At 43.6% G+C, this 21,666-nt stretch overlaps 1 protein-coding gene across 5 annotated transcripts in view; it reads left to right on the top strand.

Annotated features, from left to right (window-relative positions):
* LRIG2 (leucine rich repeats and immunoglobulin like domains 2) overlaps positions 1-21,666 on the top strand; it is a 69,867-nt gene that overhangs the window by 5,944 nt on the left and 42,257 nt on the right. For all 5 annotated transcript variants that reach the window (XM_051856150.3, XM_008264647.5, XM_008264649.5 and 2 more), the window contains exon 2: positions 14,277-14,342. Coding sequence is in view for 4 of the 5 variants with exons in the window: in XM_008264647.5 (XP_008262869.1) it covers positions 14,277-14,342 (66 nt within the window). In the remaining variant the exon portion in view is untranslated. The remainder of the gene's footprint in view (positions 1-14,276; positions 14,343-21,666) is intronic.

Genomic DNA, 21,666 nt, shown 5'->3' with positions numbered 1-21,666 from the left:
TTGAAATCCAGTTTTCCCAGCACCATTTGTTGAAGAGACTGCCCTTGCTCCATGGATTGATTTTAGCACCTTGTCAAAGGTAAATTGGTTATAGGTAGATGCATGGGTTGATTTCTGGCATTTCTGTTCCATTCCATTGGTCTATCCATCTTTTTTGTGTGCCAGTACCAGGCTGTTTTGATTGTAACTGCCCTGTAGATGTCTTCAAATTTGGTATTGTGATGCCTCCGGCTTTGTTTTTGTTGTATAAGATTACTTTAGCTATTTGGGGGTCTCCTGTGTTTCCATATGAATTTCAGCATCCTTTTTTCTATATCAGAAAAGAATGTCCTTGGTATTTTGATTGGGATCACATTGAAACTGTAAAATTACTTTTGGTATTATGGACATTTTGATTATATTGATTTTTCCAATCCATGAACATGGAGGTTTTTCCCATTTTTTTTTTTTTGTATCTTCTGTTTATTTCTCTAATGCTTTGTAATTCTCATTGTAGAGGTCATTGACATCCTTGGTTAAATTTATTGCAAGATGTTTGATTTTTGGGGGAGGTATTATGAATGGGATTGAATTTAGAAGTTCTTTCTCAGCTGTGGCATTCTCTGTGTATACAAAGCCTTTTGATTTTTATGTGTTGATTTTATATCCTGTCACTTTACCAAACTCTTCTATGAGTTCTAAGTCTCTTGGTGGAGTCTTTTGGATCCCCTATATATATAGACTCATGTCATCTGCACATAGGGATAGTTTGACTTCCTCTTTCCCAATTTGTATCCCTTTGATTTCTTTTTCTTGCCTAATGGCTCTGGCTGAAATTTCCAAGATAATATTGAATAGCAGTGGTGAGAGCGGGCATCCTTTTCTGGTCCTGGATCTCAATGAGAATGCCTCCAACGTTTCCCCATTTAATGGGACACTGGCCATGGGTTTGTCATAATTTGCTTTAATTGTGTTGTGGAAGGTTCCTTCTATACTCAGTTTGCTTAGAGTTTTCATCATGAAAGGGTGTTGTATGTTATCAGATGCTTTCTCTGCATCTATTGAGATAATCATACGGTTTTTGTTCTGCAATTTGTTAATGTGATGTTGATTGGTTTGCAAATATTGAACCATCCCTACATACCAGAGATAAATCTCACTTGATCAAGGTGGATGATCTTTCTGATGTATTGTTGGATTTGATTGGCTAGTATTGTGTTGAGGATTTTTGTGTCTATGTTCATCAGGGAAATTGGTCTGTAGTTCTCTTTCTCTGTTGTATCTTTTTCAGGTTTAGGAATTCAGATGATGATGGCTTCATAGAAGGAGTTTGAGAGGATTCCTCCCTTTTCAGTTGTATCGAATAGCTTGAGAATTACTGAAGTTAATTCTTCTTTAAATATCTGGTAGAAATCAGCAGTGAAGCCATCTGGTCCTGGGCTTTTCTCTGTTGGGAGGGTCTTTATTACTAATTCAATTTCCTTGTTGGTTATTGGTCTGTCTAGGCTTTCTATGTCTTCATGGCTCAGTTTAGTTAGGCTGTATATGTCTAGGAATCTATCCATTTCTTCTAGGTTTCCCAATTTGTTAGCATATAGCTCTTTGTAGTAGTTTCTGATGATTCTTTTTTATTTCTATGGTGTCTGTTGTTACATTTCCTTTTTCATCTCTAATTTTATTGATCTGGGTCTTCTTCCTTTTTTTATTTAGTTGAATCCATGGTGTGTGAATTTTGTTTAGTTTTTCAAAAAACCAGCTTTTCGTTTTGCTGATCTTTTTATTGCTTTTTTGGTTTCAATTTTGTTCTCTAATTTTAATTATTTTCTCCTACTAGTTTTTTTTTTTTTTAAGGATTTATTTATTTATTTGAAAGTCAGAGTTACACACACAGAGGAAAGTCAGAGAGACAGAGGGGGGAGGGGGTCTTCCATCCGCTGGTTCACTCCCCAACTGGCTGCAACGGCCAGAGTTGCGCTGCTCAGGAGCCAGGAGCATCTTCCAGGTCTCCCATGCGGTCGCAGGGGCCCAAGGACTTGGGTCATCTTCTACTGCTTTCCCAGGCCATAGCAGAAAGCTGGATGGGAAGTGGAGCAATCAGAACTAGAACTGGTGCCCATATGGGATGCTGGCACTGCAGGCGGCGGCATTACCTGCTACGTCACAGCACTGGCCCCACTCCTACTAGTTTTGGGTTTGGTTTGCTGTTGTTTTCGTAGGCCCTTGTGATACTTTGATAGTTCATTTATTTGGTGCCTTCCTAGTTTCTTAATGTAGGCAGCAATTGCTATAAACTTTTTTTTTTTTTAAGATTTATTTTATTTATTTGAAAGTCAGAGTTACATTGAGGAAGGGGAGAGAGAGAGAGCGGTCTTCCATCCACTGGTTCACTGCCCAGTTGGCCTCAATGGCCGGAGCTGTGCCGATCTGAAGCCAGGACCCAGGAGATTTTGCTGGGTGTCTACTGTGGGTGCAGGGGCCCAAGGACTTGGGCCATCTTCTAGTGCTTTCTCAGACCATAGCAGAGAGCTGGATCAGAAGTGGAACAGCTAGGACTCAAACTGCACCCATATGGGATGCTGGCACTGTAGGCAGCAGACCTGCTGTGGTACAGCGCCGGCCTCTAAACTTTCCTTTTAACACTGCTTTTGCTGTATCCTGTAAGTTTTGATATGTTGTGTTGTCACTTTCATTCATTTCCATACATTTTTTGATTTCTTCAATGTCCCACTGTTCATTCAGGAGCATGTTGTTCATTCTCCATGTGTTTGCATATGTTCTAGAGATTCTTGTGGTCTGAGAAGATGCACAGTATGATTTTGATTTTTTTGAATTTGCTGAGACTTCCTTCATGGCCCAGCATGTGATCTGTCCTAGAGAAAGTTCCATGCACTGGTGAGAAGATTGTGTATTCTGTAAGATGAAAAGCTCTGTAGATATTCATTAGGTCCATTTGGTCTGTGGTGTTGATTAATTTTGTTGTTTCTTTGCTAATTTCTGTCTGGTTGATCTGTCCATTGCTGAATATGGAGTATTGAAGTCCCCCATTACTATTGTATTGGAGTCTGTGTCTCCCTTTAGACCCATCCACATTTCTTTTTTCTTTTGAAAGATTTATTTTATTTGTTTGAAAGAATTACAGAGAGGGGTAGAGCCAAAGAGAGAGAGAGAGGTCTTCCATTCCTCTGGTTTACTCCCCAAATGACCACAACTGCCAGAGCTGAGCTGATCTGAAGCCAGGAGCCAGGAGCTTTTTTCCTGGTCTCACATGTGGGTGCAGGGGCCCAAGGAGTTGGGCCATCTTCTACTGCTTTCCCAGGCCATAGTAGAGAGCTGGATCGGAAGAGGAGCAGCTGGGACTTGATCCGGCCCCCATAGGGGATGCTGGCACTGGCAGGCTGGGGCTTTAGCACACTGCGCCACAGTGCCATCCCCAATATTTCTTTTAAATAGCCAAGTACCTAGTAATTAAGTTCATATACGTTTATAATAGTGATATCTTCCTGTTGAATTGATCTCTTAATTATTACTTAGTGCCCTTCTTTGCCTCTTTTAACAGTTTTTGTGTTAAAATATATTTTGTCTGATATTAGGGTGGCTACATCAGTTCTTTTTTGGTTTTGTTAGCATGGAATATCTTTTTCCTTCCTTTCACTTTCAGTCTGCGTGTATTTTTGTAGGTGAGATGTTTTTCTTGTATACGGCAAATAGATGGGTTTTGTTTTTTAATTCATTCAGCAAATCTGTATCTTTTAACTGGAGAATTGAGGCCATTTACTTTCATGGTGACTATTGATAAATAATGACTTGTCCCTGCCCTTTTTCCATAAATATTCCTATTGTCTACTTCAGATTTCCTTTGTTCTACTACAGGGGGATTTTCTGCCTTCACTTTTTTTTTCATAGTGATGACCATGTTTCTGTGTATAGCACATCCTTAAGCTTTTTTTGTAAGGCTGTACTAGTAGATACAAATTCTCTCAATTTCTGTTTGTTATGGAAGATCTATATTTCACTTTCATTCATAAATGAGAGCTTTGCAGGGTACAGTATTCTGGGTTGACAGTTTTTTTTTTTTTTTTCTTAAGACTTGGAATATATCTCGCCATTCTCTCCTAGCCTGTAGGGTTTCTGATGAGAAATCAGCTGTGAGTGAATTGGAGATCTTCTGAAAGTAATCTGGAGTTTCTCTCATGCATATTTTAGAATCTTTTTTTTTATTATTAAAGAAATGTTTTTGCCCATCTTGGGCGCTTTTCTTTTTTTCCCCTTTTTTTAGACTTATTTTTATTTATTTTAAAGGCAGAGTTATGCAGAGGCAGAGGTAGAGGAAGAGAGAAAGAGAGGTCTTCTATCCACTGGTTCACTCCCCAAATGGCTGCAACAGCTGGAGCTGGGCCAATCTGAAGCCAGGAGCCAGGAACTTCTTCTGGGTCTCCCACATGGGCGCAGAGGTCCAAGAACTTGGGTCATTTTCTGTTGCTTTCCCAGGCCATAACAGAGAGCTGGTTCAGAAATGGAGTCACTGGGACTTGAACTGGTACTCATATGGGATGCTGGCACTGCAGGCTGGGGCTTTAACCCACTGCGCCACAGTGCTGGCCCCAGAATCTTTCCTTTAAGTTTAACTGTGGACAGTTTGACTACAGTTTGTCGTGATGATCTTTTCTGGTCATGTCTATGACCTATGCTTGGACGTTCCTTTCTTTCCATATTAGGGAAGTTTTCTGTAATTATTTCACTAAAACGTCCTTCTCATCCATTGTCTCTTTACATGCCTTCAGGAACTCCTAAGAACCATATGTTGGAAATCGCCAACATTGTTCTTTAATTTTTTTAATTTTTATTTATTTTTTTTTTGGTTTGACTGTAAAATTTTCAGAGATTTGTCTTCTAACTTGGACATTCTTTCTTCTGCCTCACCAAGTCTGTTAAGGCTTTCCGCTGCATTTTTAATTTGCTCTATTGGATTCTGTTTCTAATATTTTGTTTTGATTTATCTTTAAAATCTCAATTTTGTGGGAAAAATTTTCTTTCATGTCACATATATATATTTCTTTAGTTAATGAATTTGCTTCTGATAACTTCCAAGTAATCCTACAATCAGTTTTTTGAATTTCGTTCCTGGCATTTCATCAGTCTCTTCATCTTCACAGTCTAGTAGTGAAGTGTTGTGTTCTTTTGGGGACATCATGTTTTTCTTACTCTTGTTTCTTGAAAGGCTGCGTTTATTATTAGGCATTTGTGGTGATACATTTTTCCTCCTGTGATGGCTTTTATCTTTAACCTATGCCTCTGTGGCTTAGTGGCGTGTCTCCTCTTTCACTGAATACCCTGAGGCACAGTGCTGGGTATAGTTAGGGAGTTCTGTTCAGTGCTCCAGGGTGAGGGGAGTGTCTTAAGGTGACACCCGGCTGGTGCCGTGGCTCAATAGGCTAATCCTCCGCCTTGCGGTGCCGCTAAACCAGGTTCTAGTCCCGGTTGGGGCGCCGGATTCTGTCCCAGTTGCCCCTCTTCCAGGCCAGCTCTCTGCTGTGGCCACGGAGTGCAGTGGAGGATGGCCCAAGTGCTTGGGCCCTGAACCCGCATGGGAGACCAGGAGAAACACCTGGCTCCTGCCTTTGGATCAGCGCGGTGCGCCGGCCATTGAAGGGTGAACCAATGGCAAAAGGAAGACCTTTCTCTCCGTCTCTCTCTCACTGTCCACTCTGCCTGTCAAAAAAGAAAAAAAAAAAAAGGTGACACCCAAGTTGGGTGTGGTAAATCTCCTTTTTTATTTTATTTTTTTAATCAGAGGAGAGGTTTGTTCAGCTCTGTTGGCGTAGTCTCATGTTCACGTCCTCTCCCCAAAGGAGAACAAAGCTTGGGTGCTAGCCCCAGTGGGTACAGTTTTCATCCCTGCTGCCACAAGAACCACACAAAGGATCCATGCAGTCCTCTGTGTGAACATGGATCCTGCAGCAGTGACCCTCATCAGGGAATCAGGGAGCCCTAAGCATGTGGAGCCACCCACAGTGACTGTCCAAAGGCCCAGGCACAGTGTTTTCACACATGTTTCCCTGCACACAAGGCTCCCACAGTGATGAGCTCCCAGCCCCCTGTCAATTCTCCCAGCCAGAATCAGGCATCTCTTCTTGGCTGATTGCTAGACGCACAGCTGCTATGTATGTCTAAAATGGTGCCTCGTCCTCTCTTGGTTAGTTACTGGACACCAGTGCTGGGTGGTCAGGGAGAGAGAAATGTGCCCCCTTTTTTCCCTTCTGTGTTGGCAAGTGCACTGTCCTCCACAGGGCTCCAAGCCAGACTTCTACCAGCTTCTTCCCACAACTTTATTGCCAGTGGCTTTGGCTGCTGCAGTCTGGTTTCATGTCACTCCAAAGCTGGTGCTGACTCTCAGAGCTACTGGGGTCCTGAGTTGTGCATATCTATACCCTCCATATAGGTCCACAGTGTCCCTCTAATTTGTGTGGAGTCTCCTAAATGAAGAACAAAAGATATTAAAACATAGAGGTGAGGGGCCTGTGTTGTGGCACAACAGGTTAAGCCTTGCCCACATTGTATATTGAAACACCCAAGTCTTGGTTGCTCTGCTCCCACTATAGCGTCCTGTTAAGGTGCTTGGAAAGGCAACAGATGGTGGCCCAAGCATTTGGGCTCCTGTGACCATGTGGGAGACCTGGATGGAGAATGGGCACCTGCCTTCAGCTTGGGCCAGCCCTGGCTGTTGCGAGTATCTGGGGAGTTAACCAGCAGGTAGAAGATCTCTCTCTCTCTCTCTCTCTCTCTCTCTCAAGTAGATGAAAATAAAGATTTTTCAGAAGTATTATTGCCATAGAAATGCATATGAATGCTATAGAAAAATCTTACTCATCCAAAGAAGATATCCACCTGGTATTTCCAGCCATCTTTAGTGCAACCTCAGAGCAAAAATGCTTCCAGGAAGCATTGAGTCATAGAGGAAATCCTTACTCAGATCTTATTTACTCCTAATTCAGGCAGTTCTAACAGGCACCAGGTTTAGTCTGTGACGATTGATGAGAAGCAACAAGTTAGAAAAAAAATATAAGTAACCTGTTACAGACAGGAAGGCTGACAAGTCCAAGAAGCGAAAGCTTTTAGTGTCAAGCTGTTAGTGGTAAAGGAAAGGCAAACCTATAAAGGCAGACAGAATTTTAAGAGTTGTTTTGAAATTCTTTTTTTTCTTTACTCCAACAATATTCAAGGTCATCAGCATGTTAAATCATGGTATTTGATTATAGTAACCCACAGTAGCAGTAGTGTTTAACATGTATAGTAGAGGGCCAGCATCCCGTATGGGCATCAGTTCAAGTCCTGGCAGCTCCACTTCTGATCCAGCTCCCGCTAAAGTGCTTGGGAAAAGTAGCAGAGCTGGTCCAAGTGCTTGGGCCCCTGTGCCCACGTGGGAGACACAGAAGAAGCTCTTGGCCCAGCCCTGGCCATTGTGGCCATTTGGGTAGTAGACCAGCAGATGGAAGATTCTCTCTCTCTCTGCCTTTCAAGTAAATAAATCTTTAAAAAAAAAAAACTGTAGTCAAAATACAAATGACCAATTTTTAAAATATTTATTTAGTATTGACTAGACAGTACTTGCATCTGCAGGTTCAAGTGCCCACAAATGCTGGAGCTGGGGCAGAGGGAAGCCAGGAGCTAGAAACTCAGTCTGGGTCTCCTATGTGGGTGGCACACCCAACCAAGATTTGCATTAGCAGCAAGCTGAAATCAGGAGTGGACCTCAGGACTCAAATCCAGGCACTCTTATCTGGGTTTCCAATGGTGGCATCTTAGCTGCTGTGCCAAATGTTTACTCCTAAGTATTATTTAATTTTCTAAAAATATTGATTTGAAAGGCAGAGTGACAGAGAGAGGAGGCGAGACAGAGAAAGAGATCTTCCACACACTGGTTTACACTCCCAAAACTGCCACACCCATGGCTGCATGAGGCTGAAGCCTGGAGTCTGGAACTCCATCCTGGTCACCCAACTGGGTGGAAGGAGCTCAAGCACTTGAGCGAGCTTGTGCTGCTTTCCCATGTGCATTAGCAGGGAGCTGGATGAAAAGCAGAACAGCCAGGACTCAAACCAGCCCTCCAAGATGGGATGCAGGTGTCTCAAGCGGTGGATACCCACCCCATTTTATTTATTTATATTTTAACAATTTTTTTAAAAAGATTTATATATTTATTTGAAAGGCAGTTAGAGAGAGATCTTCCATCTGCTGGCCTTGAAGCTGAATAGCCAGAACTCCAGCTGGCACTCAGATGGGATGCCAGTGTCACAGGCCATGGCTTACCCTGCTACATACCAACACCAGCCCCACCCACCCTATTTTAAAAGTAAATTATGTAGGGATACTCTAACAAGACAGGGATTTTGGTTCACAAAAGAATGGACAAATTATGCTATATAAATAAGTGAAGAGTTTTCATACTCCAAATTACAGGTAGGATATTTTCTTACCCTTTAATTTTTGCAATGAGCCCCCTTTTCAGAGGTTTCATTATTGTTGAAGTTCACAATTCTATGTAATTAGTGCTACAGATTCGCAAAAACAAAAGATTGCTGATGACTCAGAGCTGTGTGTACGTGCCTGCAGGACTTCTTTGCAGTAGGCTTGCAGGACTGGATTCATCTCGAGCTGTTGTGATTGCTCTGTACATCCTATAAATAATTTACACTCTTGATGGCGCTAGACGATTACGGTAATGGCACCTCTGGCTCCACATGGTATCAGGAACTTTAATAATTTATCATTTATTACAGCACCATCGCTATAGATTGCCATGAGTGGGAGGTGAGATTGTGACAGACAGGGCTTTCTCTTAAATCTTCACTTCTCAATCATCATGTCCATAGATGTTCAGATTATTAGTGTATTAGAAAAGAAAAAAAGGGGCCAGCACTGTGGCCAAGTGGGTAAAGCTGCCGCCTGCAGTGCCGGCATCCCATTTGGGCGCTGGTTCCAGTCCCTGCTGCTCCCCTTCCAATCCAGCTCTCTGCTGTGCCCTGGGAAAGGAACAGATGGAATACCTCTCTGTTTCTCTCTGTGCCTCTGCCTCTCTGTAACTCTGCCTTTCAAATAAATAAAATAAATCTTAAAATAAAGGAAGATTAATGACAGTTACAAAGCTAGGTTTTGTTTCTCAAACATAGATTACTTCAAGTGCTTAAGTACATTTTAGGGACACTTCAAAGGGAAGTATTTTGAAAGATAGTACTACATTTTCAGGGCTCTGGCTTTAAAAAAGAAGAAAAGACCGACCATCATTAACTTAGCTAAACTATAAAAGGAAGTAATGATTAGACATTGGGAAGGACAGTGAAAAATTACAATTTAAAAAATTATCCATATTATTAATCAAAGAATATTATATCTGGTATTTGAAATATTCAGGTTTCAGTCTCAGTCTTTTTAGAGTACATTTAAAAATAAATAGGATGGGGGGCTGGCACTGTGGCGCAGTGGGTTAATGCCCTGGCCTGAAGCGCTGGCAACCCATATGGGCGCTGGTTCAAGACCCGGCTGTTGGGGCTGGTGCTGTGGCGCATTGGGTTGGTCCTCCACCTGTGGCACCGGCATCCCATGTGGGCGCTGGATTCTTGTCCCGGTTGCTCCTCTTCCAGTCCAGCTCTCTGCTGTGGCCTGGGAGGGCAGTGGAGGATGGCCCAGGTCCTTGGGCCCCTGCACCCACATGGGAGACCTAGAAGGAGCTCCTGGCTTTGGATCAGCACAGCTCTGGCTGTTGCAGCCAATTGGGGAGTGAACCATTGGATGGAAGACCTCCCTCTCTCTCTCTCTCCCCCTCTCTCCCTCTCTCTGTGTAACTCTTTCAAATAAATATTTTTTTTTTAAAAGTATATCTTTAAAAAAAAATAGGATGGGGGCCAGGCTGTGGCACAACAGATAAAGCTGTCACCTGCAGTGCCGGTATCCCATATGGGTGCTGGTTCAAGTCCCAGCTGCTCTACTTGTGATCCAACTTGGCTGTGTCCTGGGAAAGCAGTAGAAGATGGCCCAAGTCCTTGGGCCCCTGCACCCGCATGGGAGATCCAGAGGAAGCTTTTGCTCCTGGCTTTGGATTGGCCCATTTCCAGCCATTGCTGGCCATTTGGGGAGTGAACTAGTGGATGGAAGCCCCCCTCCTCTCCCTCTGCCTCTCAAATAAATAAATAAAACTTTAAAAACTAAAAATAAATAGGATGAGGCCCAACCTTGTGGCACAGCAGGTTAAGCTGCCAGCATTCCCATAAGAGCACTGGTTAGATTCCCTGCTGCTTCACTTCCAATCCAGCTCTCTGCTCACGTGCCTGGGAAAGCAGCAGAAGATGACCCAAGTAATTGGGCCCCTCCCACCCACTTGAGAGATTCAGTTGGCATTTTAGGCTCTTGGCTTTGGCCTGGGGTAGCCCTCGACATTGTGGCCACTTGGGAGTGAACAAGCAGATGGAAAACTTCTCTGTCTGTTCCTCCAACCCCCAACCCCCAGGCAACTCTGCCTTTCAAATATATAAGTTTAAAAAAAGTATTTTTATGAGGAACAATAATACATCTATGCACTCTTGTATGTATATTAATTTATTCAGTTCTGGTGAAGAGGAGTAGCTGAGTTGATACTGAATTTGTTTACGGTTTTGGAATGACTCCACGTGAGAACTGTAAATGTTGCTTTTTGGAAAATAAAAGGTTACTGAAGTTGATAATGTTTCTGCACTTAGTGCAGTGCTGATACATGGACCAGTAAATGTTTTTTGCATGACTATCCAAATATCAGATTGATCCGTATATTTCCAACTGGATACCTGCTATGTTGATAACTTAAACACTTGACTGATCTATATTAGTTGTTTTCTATCATAGTACTACTAGGAATGTGTTTCATTTTACCTTTAAATTTTTTTAAGTCTCATTCAATGTGGATTATTTGAGAATGTTGTAGAGAGCTTTATTAGATAGGATTCTGATGTATGAAGCTATTTCAAAGCATACATCCTTAAAACATTATCCTATAGAGAGGCTTCAAAGCATTTCAGATATCTGTTGGATTCCATCAAAAAGTCTATATGTTGTTCGAAGGTACAGAGAAAAATACTCTTTCTCCAAAGAGAGACATGGACATTTTCTCTAATACTGACTCATGCATATATACATTGGTTTAATTTTATTGCTTTAGATTTCTTTAATTTAAAAATGATTACCTGGTCAAGAAACCTGGCCAATGGTTATTTATGTCCATGTTGATTGACATCTATAGGAGAACTGTAGGGCACGAGTACAGTTAAGAGTTACACTGCTCTGGAGACTTAGGGTTTGGGAAGGTATTATGAGCACTATTAATTTAAATGAGGGGCCCTTGCTGTGGCATAGAAAAGTTAAGCCTCCATCTACAGTACCAGCATCCCATATGGGTGCCTGTTCAAGTCCTGACTGCTCCATTTCGAATCCAGTTCTTTGCTAATGTGCCTGGGAAGGCAGTGGAAGATGGCCTATGTCCTTGGGCCCCTGGAAACCTCCCCCCCCCCCCCCCCCGCCCCATGGGAGACCTGGAAGAAGCTCTTAGCTTCATTCTGTCTCAGCCCCACAGCCATTGGGCCATTTGGAGAGTGAACCAGTGGATGGAAGATCTCTCGCTCTCCTTCTCTCTCTATTGCTGCCTTTCAAGTAAATAAATATTTTTAGAAATTTGAATGAAAGCCTTTAATCTGTAAGGGGAATAGTTGCTAAATTTTTATAGTCATGAGATGTAGAAGTAGATCATACTTTGCTAACCTGCTACAAAGATGATATAGCTCTTAGTTTACCAGACCAGCCAGTTTGGGGCAGAAAATGGAATATCTAATTTGAATTAGAACAATTGAATTTCTGTGTGAGTTGAAATGCCACAAAAGAACAAAAATCTCTTCATTTGTATGACAGTCTTTTTGTGTTGTTCAGTAGCAGGTGTGAGTTGAATGAAACTATATTAATGTTAGATTTTAAAAAATATTTGTCATTTAAAAATTATGTTTGTTTATATTCATCTACTTGAAAGGCCAAGTGACAGATAAAGAGGGCAATCTTTGGTTTGCTTGTTCACTCCTCAAATGCCTGCAACAGCCAGGGCTGGGCCAGGCCAAAACCAGGAACCAGGAACTCCATTGGTTCTGCCTTTGAGCAGTCATCCACTGGCCCAAGATGCATTGTCAGGAAGCTGGGTTAGAAGCAGAGTAGCTAGGACTCAAACTGGCACTCTGATAAAACTGACTCTTTCATATGGGATGTGGACATCCTAAGCAGTGGCCTACCTAGCTCACTGTGTCACATCCTGCACCCCACAGAATTTATTTTCATTTCATTTTAAAAATAAACATAGGGAGAAGTCTTCCATTGGCTATTTCATTCCCTAAATGCCTGCAACAGCTAGGGCTGGACCAGGCTCAAGCCAGTAACCCAGAATTCAATCCAGGTCTCCCATGTGGGTGTCAGGAATCCAGTAAGACCTTGAGCCATCACCTGCTGCCTCCCAGGATGCACATTATCAGGAAGCTGGATCAGAAGCAGAGTAGCGGCCTCAAACCAGGCTCTCTGCTGTGGGATGCAAACATCTTTGGCAGCAAGTTAAATGCCTAGCCACATACTTGCTCCTGAATATTAGATTTTTATGTGGAGTGAATTCATGTTTTTATCTTATATTCCTAACACCCCTCCATTCATGAGTGTCATTGAGCTGATATCATACCAGGCATCTTGGAATAAAGGCTTTAGAATTTAGAAAAGTCATGGCATGGTGTAAATTGAGCTCTTAAGTGAAATAGTTTGGATTTACAGATGGGCAGGCATGAATCTAGCTGAGAACAAACTGTTCTGCTGTAGTAAAGACATCATTGAAACCTGCATGTATCTGTCAGCTGCCTGTGGGGGCACAGTGAGATAAATTGCTCCTTAATGTTTCCCTATTGCTGACCGTATTGTAACATGTAGTACATCTCTTGGGCAGACAGCTTGTGTTGGCTGGATTCTACCCTAGCCTTGTAAAGATGCCAGGAAGCATCAAGGTGAATTTTTTTAAAGCCTGTTTAGATATTTAGATACATGACTAATTTCAGTGAAATCTCTTACTATATCTAATAAACTACTTATTAGAAGCACAATGGAATTTCAAATTGATGATTTCTCTATTTATTGGTTGTGATCTTGGATTGACGAGTTAATAATCTCTGTACCTCTTTCTGTATTAGGAAAGTGAGGATTGTAAAACTATTTGCCTTCTAAGGTTATTGGGTAGATTTAGTCAGTATGTGTACAGTGTGTAGGAGAGTTCCTGGCACATAATGGTAGCTGCCACCATCATCATCATTAGCATCATCATCCTCTCCCTGAAACTGGATTAGCTAGATGATTTTTTTATTTGTTTTTTTAGGAATCAAGGATGTGGTCAACTCCAATTTTGATATAGAAACTCAACATGGTGACTTATAAAATGTCTTCAAATTTTATTAGAGCTAAAATAACATTATTTAATCATTACAAGGGATGATATACTTTTTAAATGGCTATTATGGAATGATCAAAGATGTATTGTTAAGTGAAAGAAACAAGGGGCAAAATAATATGTGAATTATTCTGTCATTTTTGTAAAAGTTTGGTGGTACATGTGTGTAAAATATATCTGGAAGGCTACACAAGAAATGGTACATTTTCATTTCTTGCTTTTGGGAAGGGGGTTGGATGGCTGGAGAGAATGATGGGAAATCTATTGCTATATAGCCTTTTATGCTTTTTGGTTATTGAACCAGATGAATATACTCCCTAATCAATAAAAAAAACCCTGTTTTTGAAAGGTGAATAAATTTTTATTCACAAATATTTCTGTTTGCACTATTTAAATTCACATCGAATAGGATTTAATTTTTTTTTTTTAACAGGCAGAGTTAGACAGTGAGAGAGAGAGACAGAGAAAGGTCTTCCTTCCATTGGTTCACCTCCAAAATGGCCGCTATGGCCGGCACGCTGCGCCTATCTGAAGCCAGGAGCCAGGTGCTTTCTCCTGGTCTCCCATGCGGGTGCAGGGCCCAAGGACCTGGGCCATCCTCCACTGCACTCCTGGGCCACAACAGAGAGCTGGCCTGGAAGGGGAGCAACTGGGACAGAATCCGGTGCCCCAACCAGGACTAGAACCCGGTGTGCCGGCGCCACAGGTGGAGGATTAGCTTAGTGAGCCACGGCCACTGGCCAGGGTTTAATGTTTCTATATTGGTTTCATTTTTACTTCCCAACACTAACAATGTTATTATATCCTCTTTTAGGGATTTGAGTCATAATCGATTGTCTAACTGGAACATCAGCTTGGAATCACAAACATTACAGGAAGTGTAAGTTATTTTTATTTATTTAAAGTTATGTTAAATTCCTTGAGGTTATTTAATAAATTGTCTTGTTGATAGCTGCCATCAAAAAAATGGAAAAAATAGAGGTTTAAAAATCTGAATCATTGTCCTTGCTTTATTATCACATATTCTGTGGGCATTGGGTTAATGATTTCAAGTTGTAAACTATGTAAAAATACCCTACTACTTCCCTGGACCAAAAGTAAGATTCTCCCCTGTTGGGAGTAAATACAGGTTATTTTTTTTCCTCCAAGTTTTCAGCCAGTGAAACTCTATTGTGTAAATTCTTTTAATGTCAAGACATGTCTAAGATGGACGCATAATGACTGAAGTAGATTTCTATGAAATAGTATTTTATATCATTTGAGAATATGATATTTAATTCAGTTTTCCTCTTAACTGAAGTTTTTCTTTTGGTTATTTATTTAATTGAGAGCCAGGGAGACACACAGAAAAAACTGCCTTATGCTGATTTACCCCTCAAATGTCCGCAGTGGCCTTAGGTGAAGCCCAGAGCTGGGAACTCAGTCTGGGTTTCCCGTATGCATGGCAAGAACTCAGTCTTTTGAGCTATCACCACTGCCTCCCATTATGTTAGTAGGAAATGGAAGTCAAGAGCCAGAGCTGGATATTGAACCCAGGACTGATATTGAGTTCAGGTGTCTTAACTGGCATCTTAACCACGAGGCCAAATGCCTCTGAAGTTTCTCCTTTTTAAAAGATTTATTTATTTATTTGAAAGGCAGAATTACAGAGAGGTAGAGGCAGAGAAAGAGAAAGAGAGGTTTTTTTTTTTTTTTTTTTGACAGGCAGAGTGGACAGTGAGAGAGAGAGACAGAGAAAGAAAGGTCTTCCTTTGCCGTTGGTTCACCCTCCAATGGCCGCCGCTGCAGCCGGCGCACCGCGCTGATCCTGGCAGGAGCCAGGAGCCAGGTGCTTTTCCTGGTCTCCCATGGGGTGCAGGGCCCAAGCACCTGGGCCATCCTCCACTGCACTCCCTGGCCATAGCAGAGAGCTGGCCTGGAAGAGGGGCAACCGGGACAGAATCCGGCGCCCCAACCGGGACTAGAACCCGGTGTGCCGGCGCCGCAAGGTGGAGGATTAGCCTATTGAGCCACGGCGCCGGCTAAGAGAGGTCTTCTATCCACTGGTTCACTCTCCAGATGACCATAATGGCTAGAGCTGCACCAGTCTGAAGCCAGGAGCCAGGAGCTCCTTCTGAATCTCCCACATGGGTGCAGGGGCCCAAAGACTTGGGCCATCTTCAGCTGCTTTTCCAGGCCATAGTAGAGAGCTGGATCAGAAGTGGAGCAGCCAGGACTCGAACTGGCACCCACATGGAATGACGGCACTGCAGGCGGTGGCTTTACCTACTACAAAAAAAAAAAAATGTTTTATTTAGTTATTTTTTTGACAGGCAGAATGACAGAGAGCTGGTTCGCTCCCGAAGTGGCCATAACAGCCAGAACTGGGCTGGGCCGGGCCAATCAGATCCCAGGAACTCCATCCAGGTTTCTCACACATGTGACAGGGTCCAGGCACTTGGGCAGTTATCCGTGGCCTTCCTGCATGCATTAGCAGGAAGCTGGATCAGAAGTGAGATACCCAGGACTCAAACTGACACTCTGGGATGGAATACTAGCATTGTGAAGGATGCTAGCATCACAGTGGTTTAACCCACTGTGCCACAAAACCGACCCCACGTTTTTCCTTTATTACTGAAATTATTATAAAATTTTGGGGTGAATTTTCTATAGTATTTTACTATCAGTTATTGCAATTGCCATGTTCCCAGGGCCATAATTAATGGTGTATATAGGTGCTTCAGAAAAACATGGTGTATGAGAAATGGTTGCTGAAGATGGAAGGTATAGAAGGAGCAGAACAAGAAGCAAACAGATCCAGGATTAAATAAAATTTATTGGAGGGACTTTTGGGCTGACACATGGCCTCAGATAGCCATAAGACATAAGGATCTCCATGACATGAGGCAGGAGCAAAAGGAATTTATAGAAATAGGTGGCTTGTGGCTAAATGGAATGCACCTGTATTTTTTCAAGACATTTTAACATTTATAAGAGACATTCAGAGGATCAGATAAGAGTGACTGCTTATCTTAATGAATTTTTGTTTGTTTTTTACCCTGTTGGGCTTGGGATGACCTCCAGGGTCACCTAAAGAGCATGGTGGCGATTAGGACCAAAATGGCCCCAGTCCTATGATTCTACCCCTCATAACTGGGTTGTACAATTTCACATTCCTCTCCACCCCCTCTCCCCCAACACACATACACGCACTTCCTCACTGTGCCCTGAGCCTGTGAGGGGTTTGTCTGGCTGTAAGCAGAGTTCACATCCAACCAGAGAGGCAGATGCACAAAATGAGACAAAGAGGATTTTATAAATGACAGTAGCAATCAACATTTTTTTAAAAAGGTTTATTTATTTATTTGCAAGTCAGAGTTAGAGAAAGAGGAGAGATAGAGAGAGGTCTTCCATCCAATGGTTCACTCCCCAATTGGCCACAACGGCTGGAGCTGCACCGATCCAAAGCCAGGAGCCAGGAGCTTCTTCCGGGTCTCCCATGGGTGCAGGGGCCCAAAGACTTGGGCCAACTTCTACTGCTTTCCCAGGCCATATCAGAGAGCTGGATCAGAAGTGGAGCAGCTGGGACTAGAACTGGTGCCCATATGGGATACCGGCGCTTCAGGCCAGGGCGTTAACCTCCTGTGCCACAGCGCCAGCCCCAGTAACAATCAACATTTTTTTTTTTTTTTTGGACAGGCAGAGTGGACAGTGAGAGAGAGACAGAGAGAGAAAGGTCTTCCTTTGCCGTTGGTTCACCCTCCAATGGCCGCCGCTGCAGCCGGCGCACCGCGCTGATCCGATGGCAGGAGCCAGGATCCAGGTGCTTTTCCTGGTCTCCCATGGGGTGCAGGGCCCAAGCACCTGGGCCATCCTCCACTGCACTCCCTGGCCATAGCAGAGAGCTGGCCTGGAAGAGGGGCAACCGGGACAGAATCCGGCGCCCCGACCGGGACTAGAACCCGGTGTGCCGGCGCCGCAAGGTGGAGGATTAGCCTATTGAGCCACGGCGCCGGCCCACAATCAACATTTTTTACCAGGAACCTCCACTGCAGGAAAATACTAGCTTCAAAAGCAGACCTCAGCAGAAAGAGCAACAAAAACATCATCAGGCCACAGCTATAGGCAAAAATATAAATGTTTAGTGGTGACTTGTAATAGCAAATCTGCACATTTAGCAAGATAATACTAGTAGCATCATCCCTGTTAAACAGCAGGGCAGCAGCTACCTTGTATGGTAGGGCAGTCCAGACTTGTTGGCCAGCAGCATGAGGTCCATCAGTAATTCCTAAATCTGGTGGAAGATGTGCTAGAGCAAGAGGCCAGCCTTAGTGCCCTGAGGTATTTCCTTTTGCCTGTTCAGGACATAAGCCATGATAACGGGTGCAGCATCTAGTAGGATCAATGGAGATCAGTTTATGTGGGCTTGAGTTGCTTCAAACTGTGGCAAGAATATTCAGTCTACTGTAGTGTCTCTTTTCCTGGGCTTAGCATTTGTGGAGTTCAAAACAACTATATTCTGTGTACTGATAACTTGGATACTTGGACAGCATGGCAGTTAGGTGTACAGCTTGGACATGGGTGGTCTTGTTCTTTTTTCTTTTCTTTTTTTTTTTTTTAAGATTTATTTATTTATTTGAAAGTCAGAGTTCCAGAGGGGGAGAGGCAGAGAGGTCTTCCATCCGCTGGTTCACTCCCAAGATAGCTGCAACAGCTGGAGCTGCGCTGATCCGAAGCCAGGAGCCAGGAGCTTCTTCCAGGTCTCCCAAGCAGGTGCAGGGGCCCAAGGACTTGGGTCATCTTCTTCTGCTTTCCCAGGCCATAGCCGAGAGCTAGATCGGAAGTGGAGCAGCCAGGGCTTGAACCGGCACCCTTATGGGATGCTGGCACTGCAGGCACTGCCTTACCTGCTACGCCACTGTGCCCCTGCCCCTAATAGGCTTCTTATCTTTTTGCTTTAACAGACTGTTTTTTTTCTCTCCAGCAACTCTGTTGCCAGGGGCATGTGGCAGATGAATGTGCCATGACATATCATGTGTTTGAGCCCAGTCTCAAACAGCATATGTTGTAAAATGGATCCCTTGGTCACTGTCAGTGCAGAAAGGGAACCCATAGGCCACAGTTAGAGCTCCCATCCACTACTTCACTGCCCAAATGCCTGCAATAGCTGGGCCAGGGCTGAGACTAGAGTCAGGAAACCAGGTCTCATGTGGGTAAATGGGAACCCAATTGCTTATTTTTTTTTTTTAAAGATTCATTTATTTATTTGAAAGAGTTAGAGAGAAGTTGAGAGAGAGGTCTTCCATCTGCTGGTTTACTCCATAGATGGCCACAATGGGAAGGGCTGGGCCAGGCTGAAGCCTGGAGCCAGGAGCTTCATCCAGGTATTCCGTATGGGTGCAGACTCCCAAGTACTTGGGCTATCTTCTGCTGCTTTCCCAGGCTCATTAGCATGAAGCTGGGTCAGAAGTGAAGTAGCCAGAGTGCTAACTGGCTCCCATATGGGATGCTAGTGTTGCCGACAACAGTTTAACTTGCTGCACTGCAACTCTGGCCCTGGAACACAATTACTTGCTTATCTATCACTGCTGCCTTCCAGAGTATACTTTGGTGGGAAGCTGGAGTCAAGAGCCTTTTGAAAAATATTTATTTATTATTTGAAAGGCAGAGTCATGGAAGGGGAGAGGCAGAGAGAGAGGGAGGAGAGAAAGAGAGAGCTTGCATCTGCTGGTTTACTTCCCAAATGGCTGCAATGGCCAGAGCTGGGTCAAGCCAAAGCTCGGAACCTGGAACTCCATCTAGGTCTCCCACATGGGTGGTGGGGCCCAAGCACTCAGGCCATCTTTCCTTTGCTTTCCCAGGCACATTAGCAGAGAGCTGGTTCAAAAGTGGAGCAGCCAGGACTCCAACAGTGCTTTTATGAGATGATGGCATGGTAGGTGGCAGCTAAAACTGCTGTATCACAATGCTGACTCTGAGTCAGGAGCCTTGAATTAGACTCAGGCACTTCAGTGAGGGACATGGCTGTCTTAATCACCAGGCTAAATACCTGCTTCCACACTTCTCAAGACCTTTGATAGTGTTAGTTTGGTTAGCTTTCTTGCTAAGAAAGGCTTGCAAAAGGCCAGCAGCTGAATCTATATATAGGTTAAGGCATATTTGTGTCCCTTACTGTTTGGCAAAGGGCCAGTGTAATCAACTTGCCAGTCTTAAACAGGTTGGAGGACTCAATATATCTGTATATGTCAAGCTGCAGGGCCTGGAGCACCAGTGTACCTGACCTTGGGTTGTGGCTACCACCAACTTACTATACTATAGAGATAGTCCTGCTTTAACTCTTCTGTCCTCTTTTTTTTTTTTTTTTTTTTTTTTTTTTTTTTTAAGATTTATTTATGTATTTGAAAGAGTTACACAGAGAGGAGAGGCAGAGAGAGGTCTTCCATCCGATGGTTCACTCCGAATTGGCTGCAACAGCTGGAGCTGTGCTGATCCGAAGCCAGGAGCCAGGAGCTTCTTCCAGGTCTGCCACACAGGTTCAGGGGCCCAAGGACCTGGGCCATCTTCTCCTGCTTTCCCAGGCCATAGCAGAGAGCTGGATCGGAAGTGGAACAGCTGGGTCTCGAACCTGTGCCAGTATGGGATGCCAGCGCTTCAGGCCAGGGATTTAACCCGCTGCGCCACAGTGCCGGCCCCATCCTCTCTTGGTAATGTACCCCAGCTACCTGGAACAGACTAGGACCCGTACTTTAGTCAAGGCATCTGAAGTGAGCCTTTCAATACATGATAGTTAATTGTGCACCAGGTTCACAGAGTTCTTCTCATATTTGTTGCCGCATCACAGCTCCCCAGAGAGGATTTCCTGTAGTACATCATTGTTTTTTCCAAGGTGCCATCCACAGTGTAGAGTCACGGTACACTGCCCAGTTGTCAGCATAAACAACCAGTGGCCATGGTTCATGAATTACTGTTAGCCCTACTACCCATAGTTCTGCCCATTGGCTGCTCAGATTTTCCCCCTTCTCAAACCAGATCGTACCATTGAGTTATACTGCAGCAGCAGACTGGACTCTTGTGTTCCCCTTGTTCAACACGTGTATTCCGAGCATATTTAGGTTTGAGAGTCGCCTCTGGTGCTTGTGAAAGCATAGGCACTGTGGTAGTCACCTTTGATGATGAGATAGTTTTGTAAGTCACCAGGCCCAACAACTGTCCATAGATCAAGAGTCAGTCAGCTGTTGGATAGGACACTTCCCTGTTGTAAATGTGTAAGACCCTTACTGAAAGGTAGAGGTTTGTGCTACAGTGGACTGAGGCTGGTAAAACAGGCCGTTTTCCTCCCCCCTTTATAGGTAGACCACTGTACATTGTGACTGGTAAAGCCCTGGTCAGTGGCTCCAGTGCTTGGCATTGTATATCACTAGGAACTGTTGCTCTGTAGGCATGTATCTTGCCTGGACCAGAAACATAGAGGTATTTTTTGTCCTTATTGCTCTTGCCAAAGGGCCCGGCATTTCCCATCAGTTGTACTGGCAACATCTAATTGGATTGGCGCTCCTGGTAGAGGGGTGCCCAAGGGATGTGCTATCAAAATTTGACTTTTGAATTCTTCTTTTTGGAGGACTTTTCAGTCCCATGTGTTCCCCTTTTTAATTAGCCAGTCTAATGAGTGTAGGCATTGTGCTGAATGAGGGGAGAAAGCCCAACAGTAAACCAAAAGCCTGAAAAAAGCATGTATGTCTTTTACCATAAAGCGTACAGAGAATGTTTGCATTTTTTATCACGTATGATTCCAGATACTAAACAGGTTTCATCTGACCAGAGTACCCTAAGAAATTTCACAGATCTTGAATTCAGGGCCTTGAAGTTTGTTGAGTTTGATAGCTCCTCCTCTAAATTGGAGGTGGGTGCAGAGGTGATCCACTGTAACCTGTAAGAGTGCATGGTGTTCAGCAGTTAACACAAGATCAGCATAAGGGAACCATGCAGTGCTGACAGGACAGGAGAACAGGATGAGGTTCCATGCCACCACACCATGACAGATAGTGGGAATATGTAGATATCCTTGGGGCAGTTTCTGGAAAGTTCACTGTCTGCCCTCCCACATGAGGGCCCAGTGACCTCGGAAATCTGCTTGTAAAGGAGTGATGAAAAAAGTTTTAGCAAAATCTAAAACAGCAGGAACAGAACCAAGATGGGATGTTAATTTTTCTATTACTTGGGTAATA

The sequence above is a fragment of the Oryctolagus cuniculus genome, chromosome 7, assembly GCF_051225735.1.
Source record: "Oryctolagus cuniculus isolate XC-2025 breed Fujian yellow rabbit chromosome 7, ASM5122573v1, whole genome shotgun sequence".
Lineage (NCBI taxonomy): Eukaryota > Metazoa > Chordata > Mammalia > Lagomorpha > Leporidae > Oryctolagus > Oryctolagus cuniculus.
The sequence above is the reverse complement of the archived record's forward strand: the minus strand, read 5'-3'. Positions and strand labels throughout refer to the sequence as shown.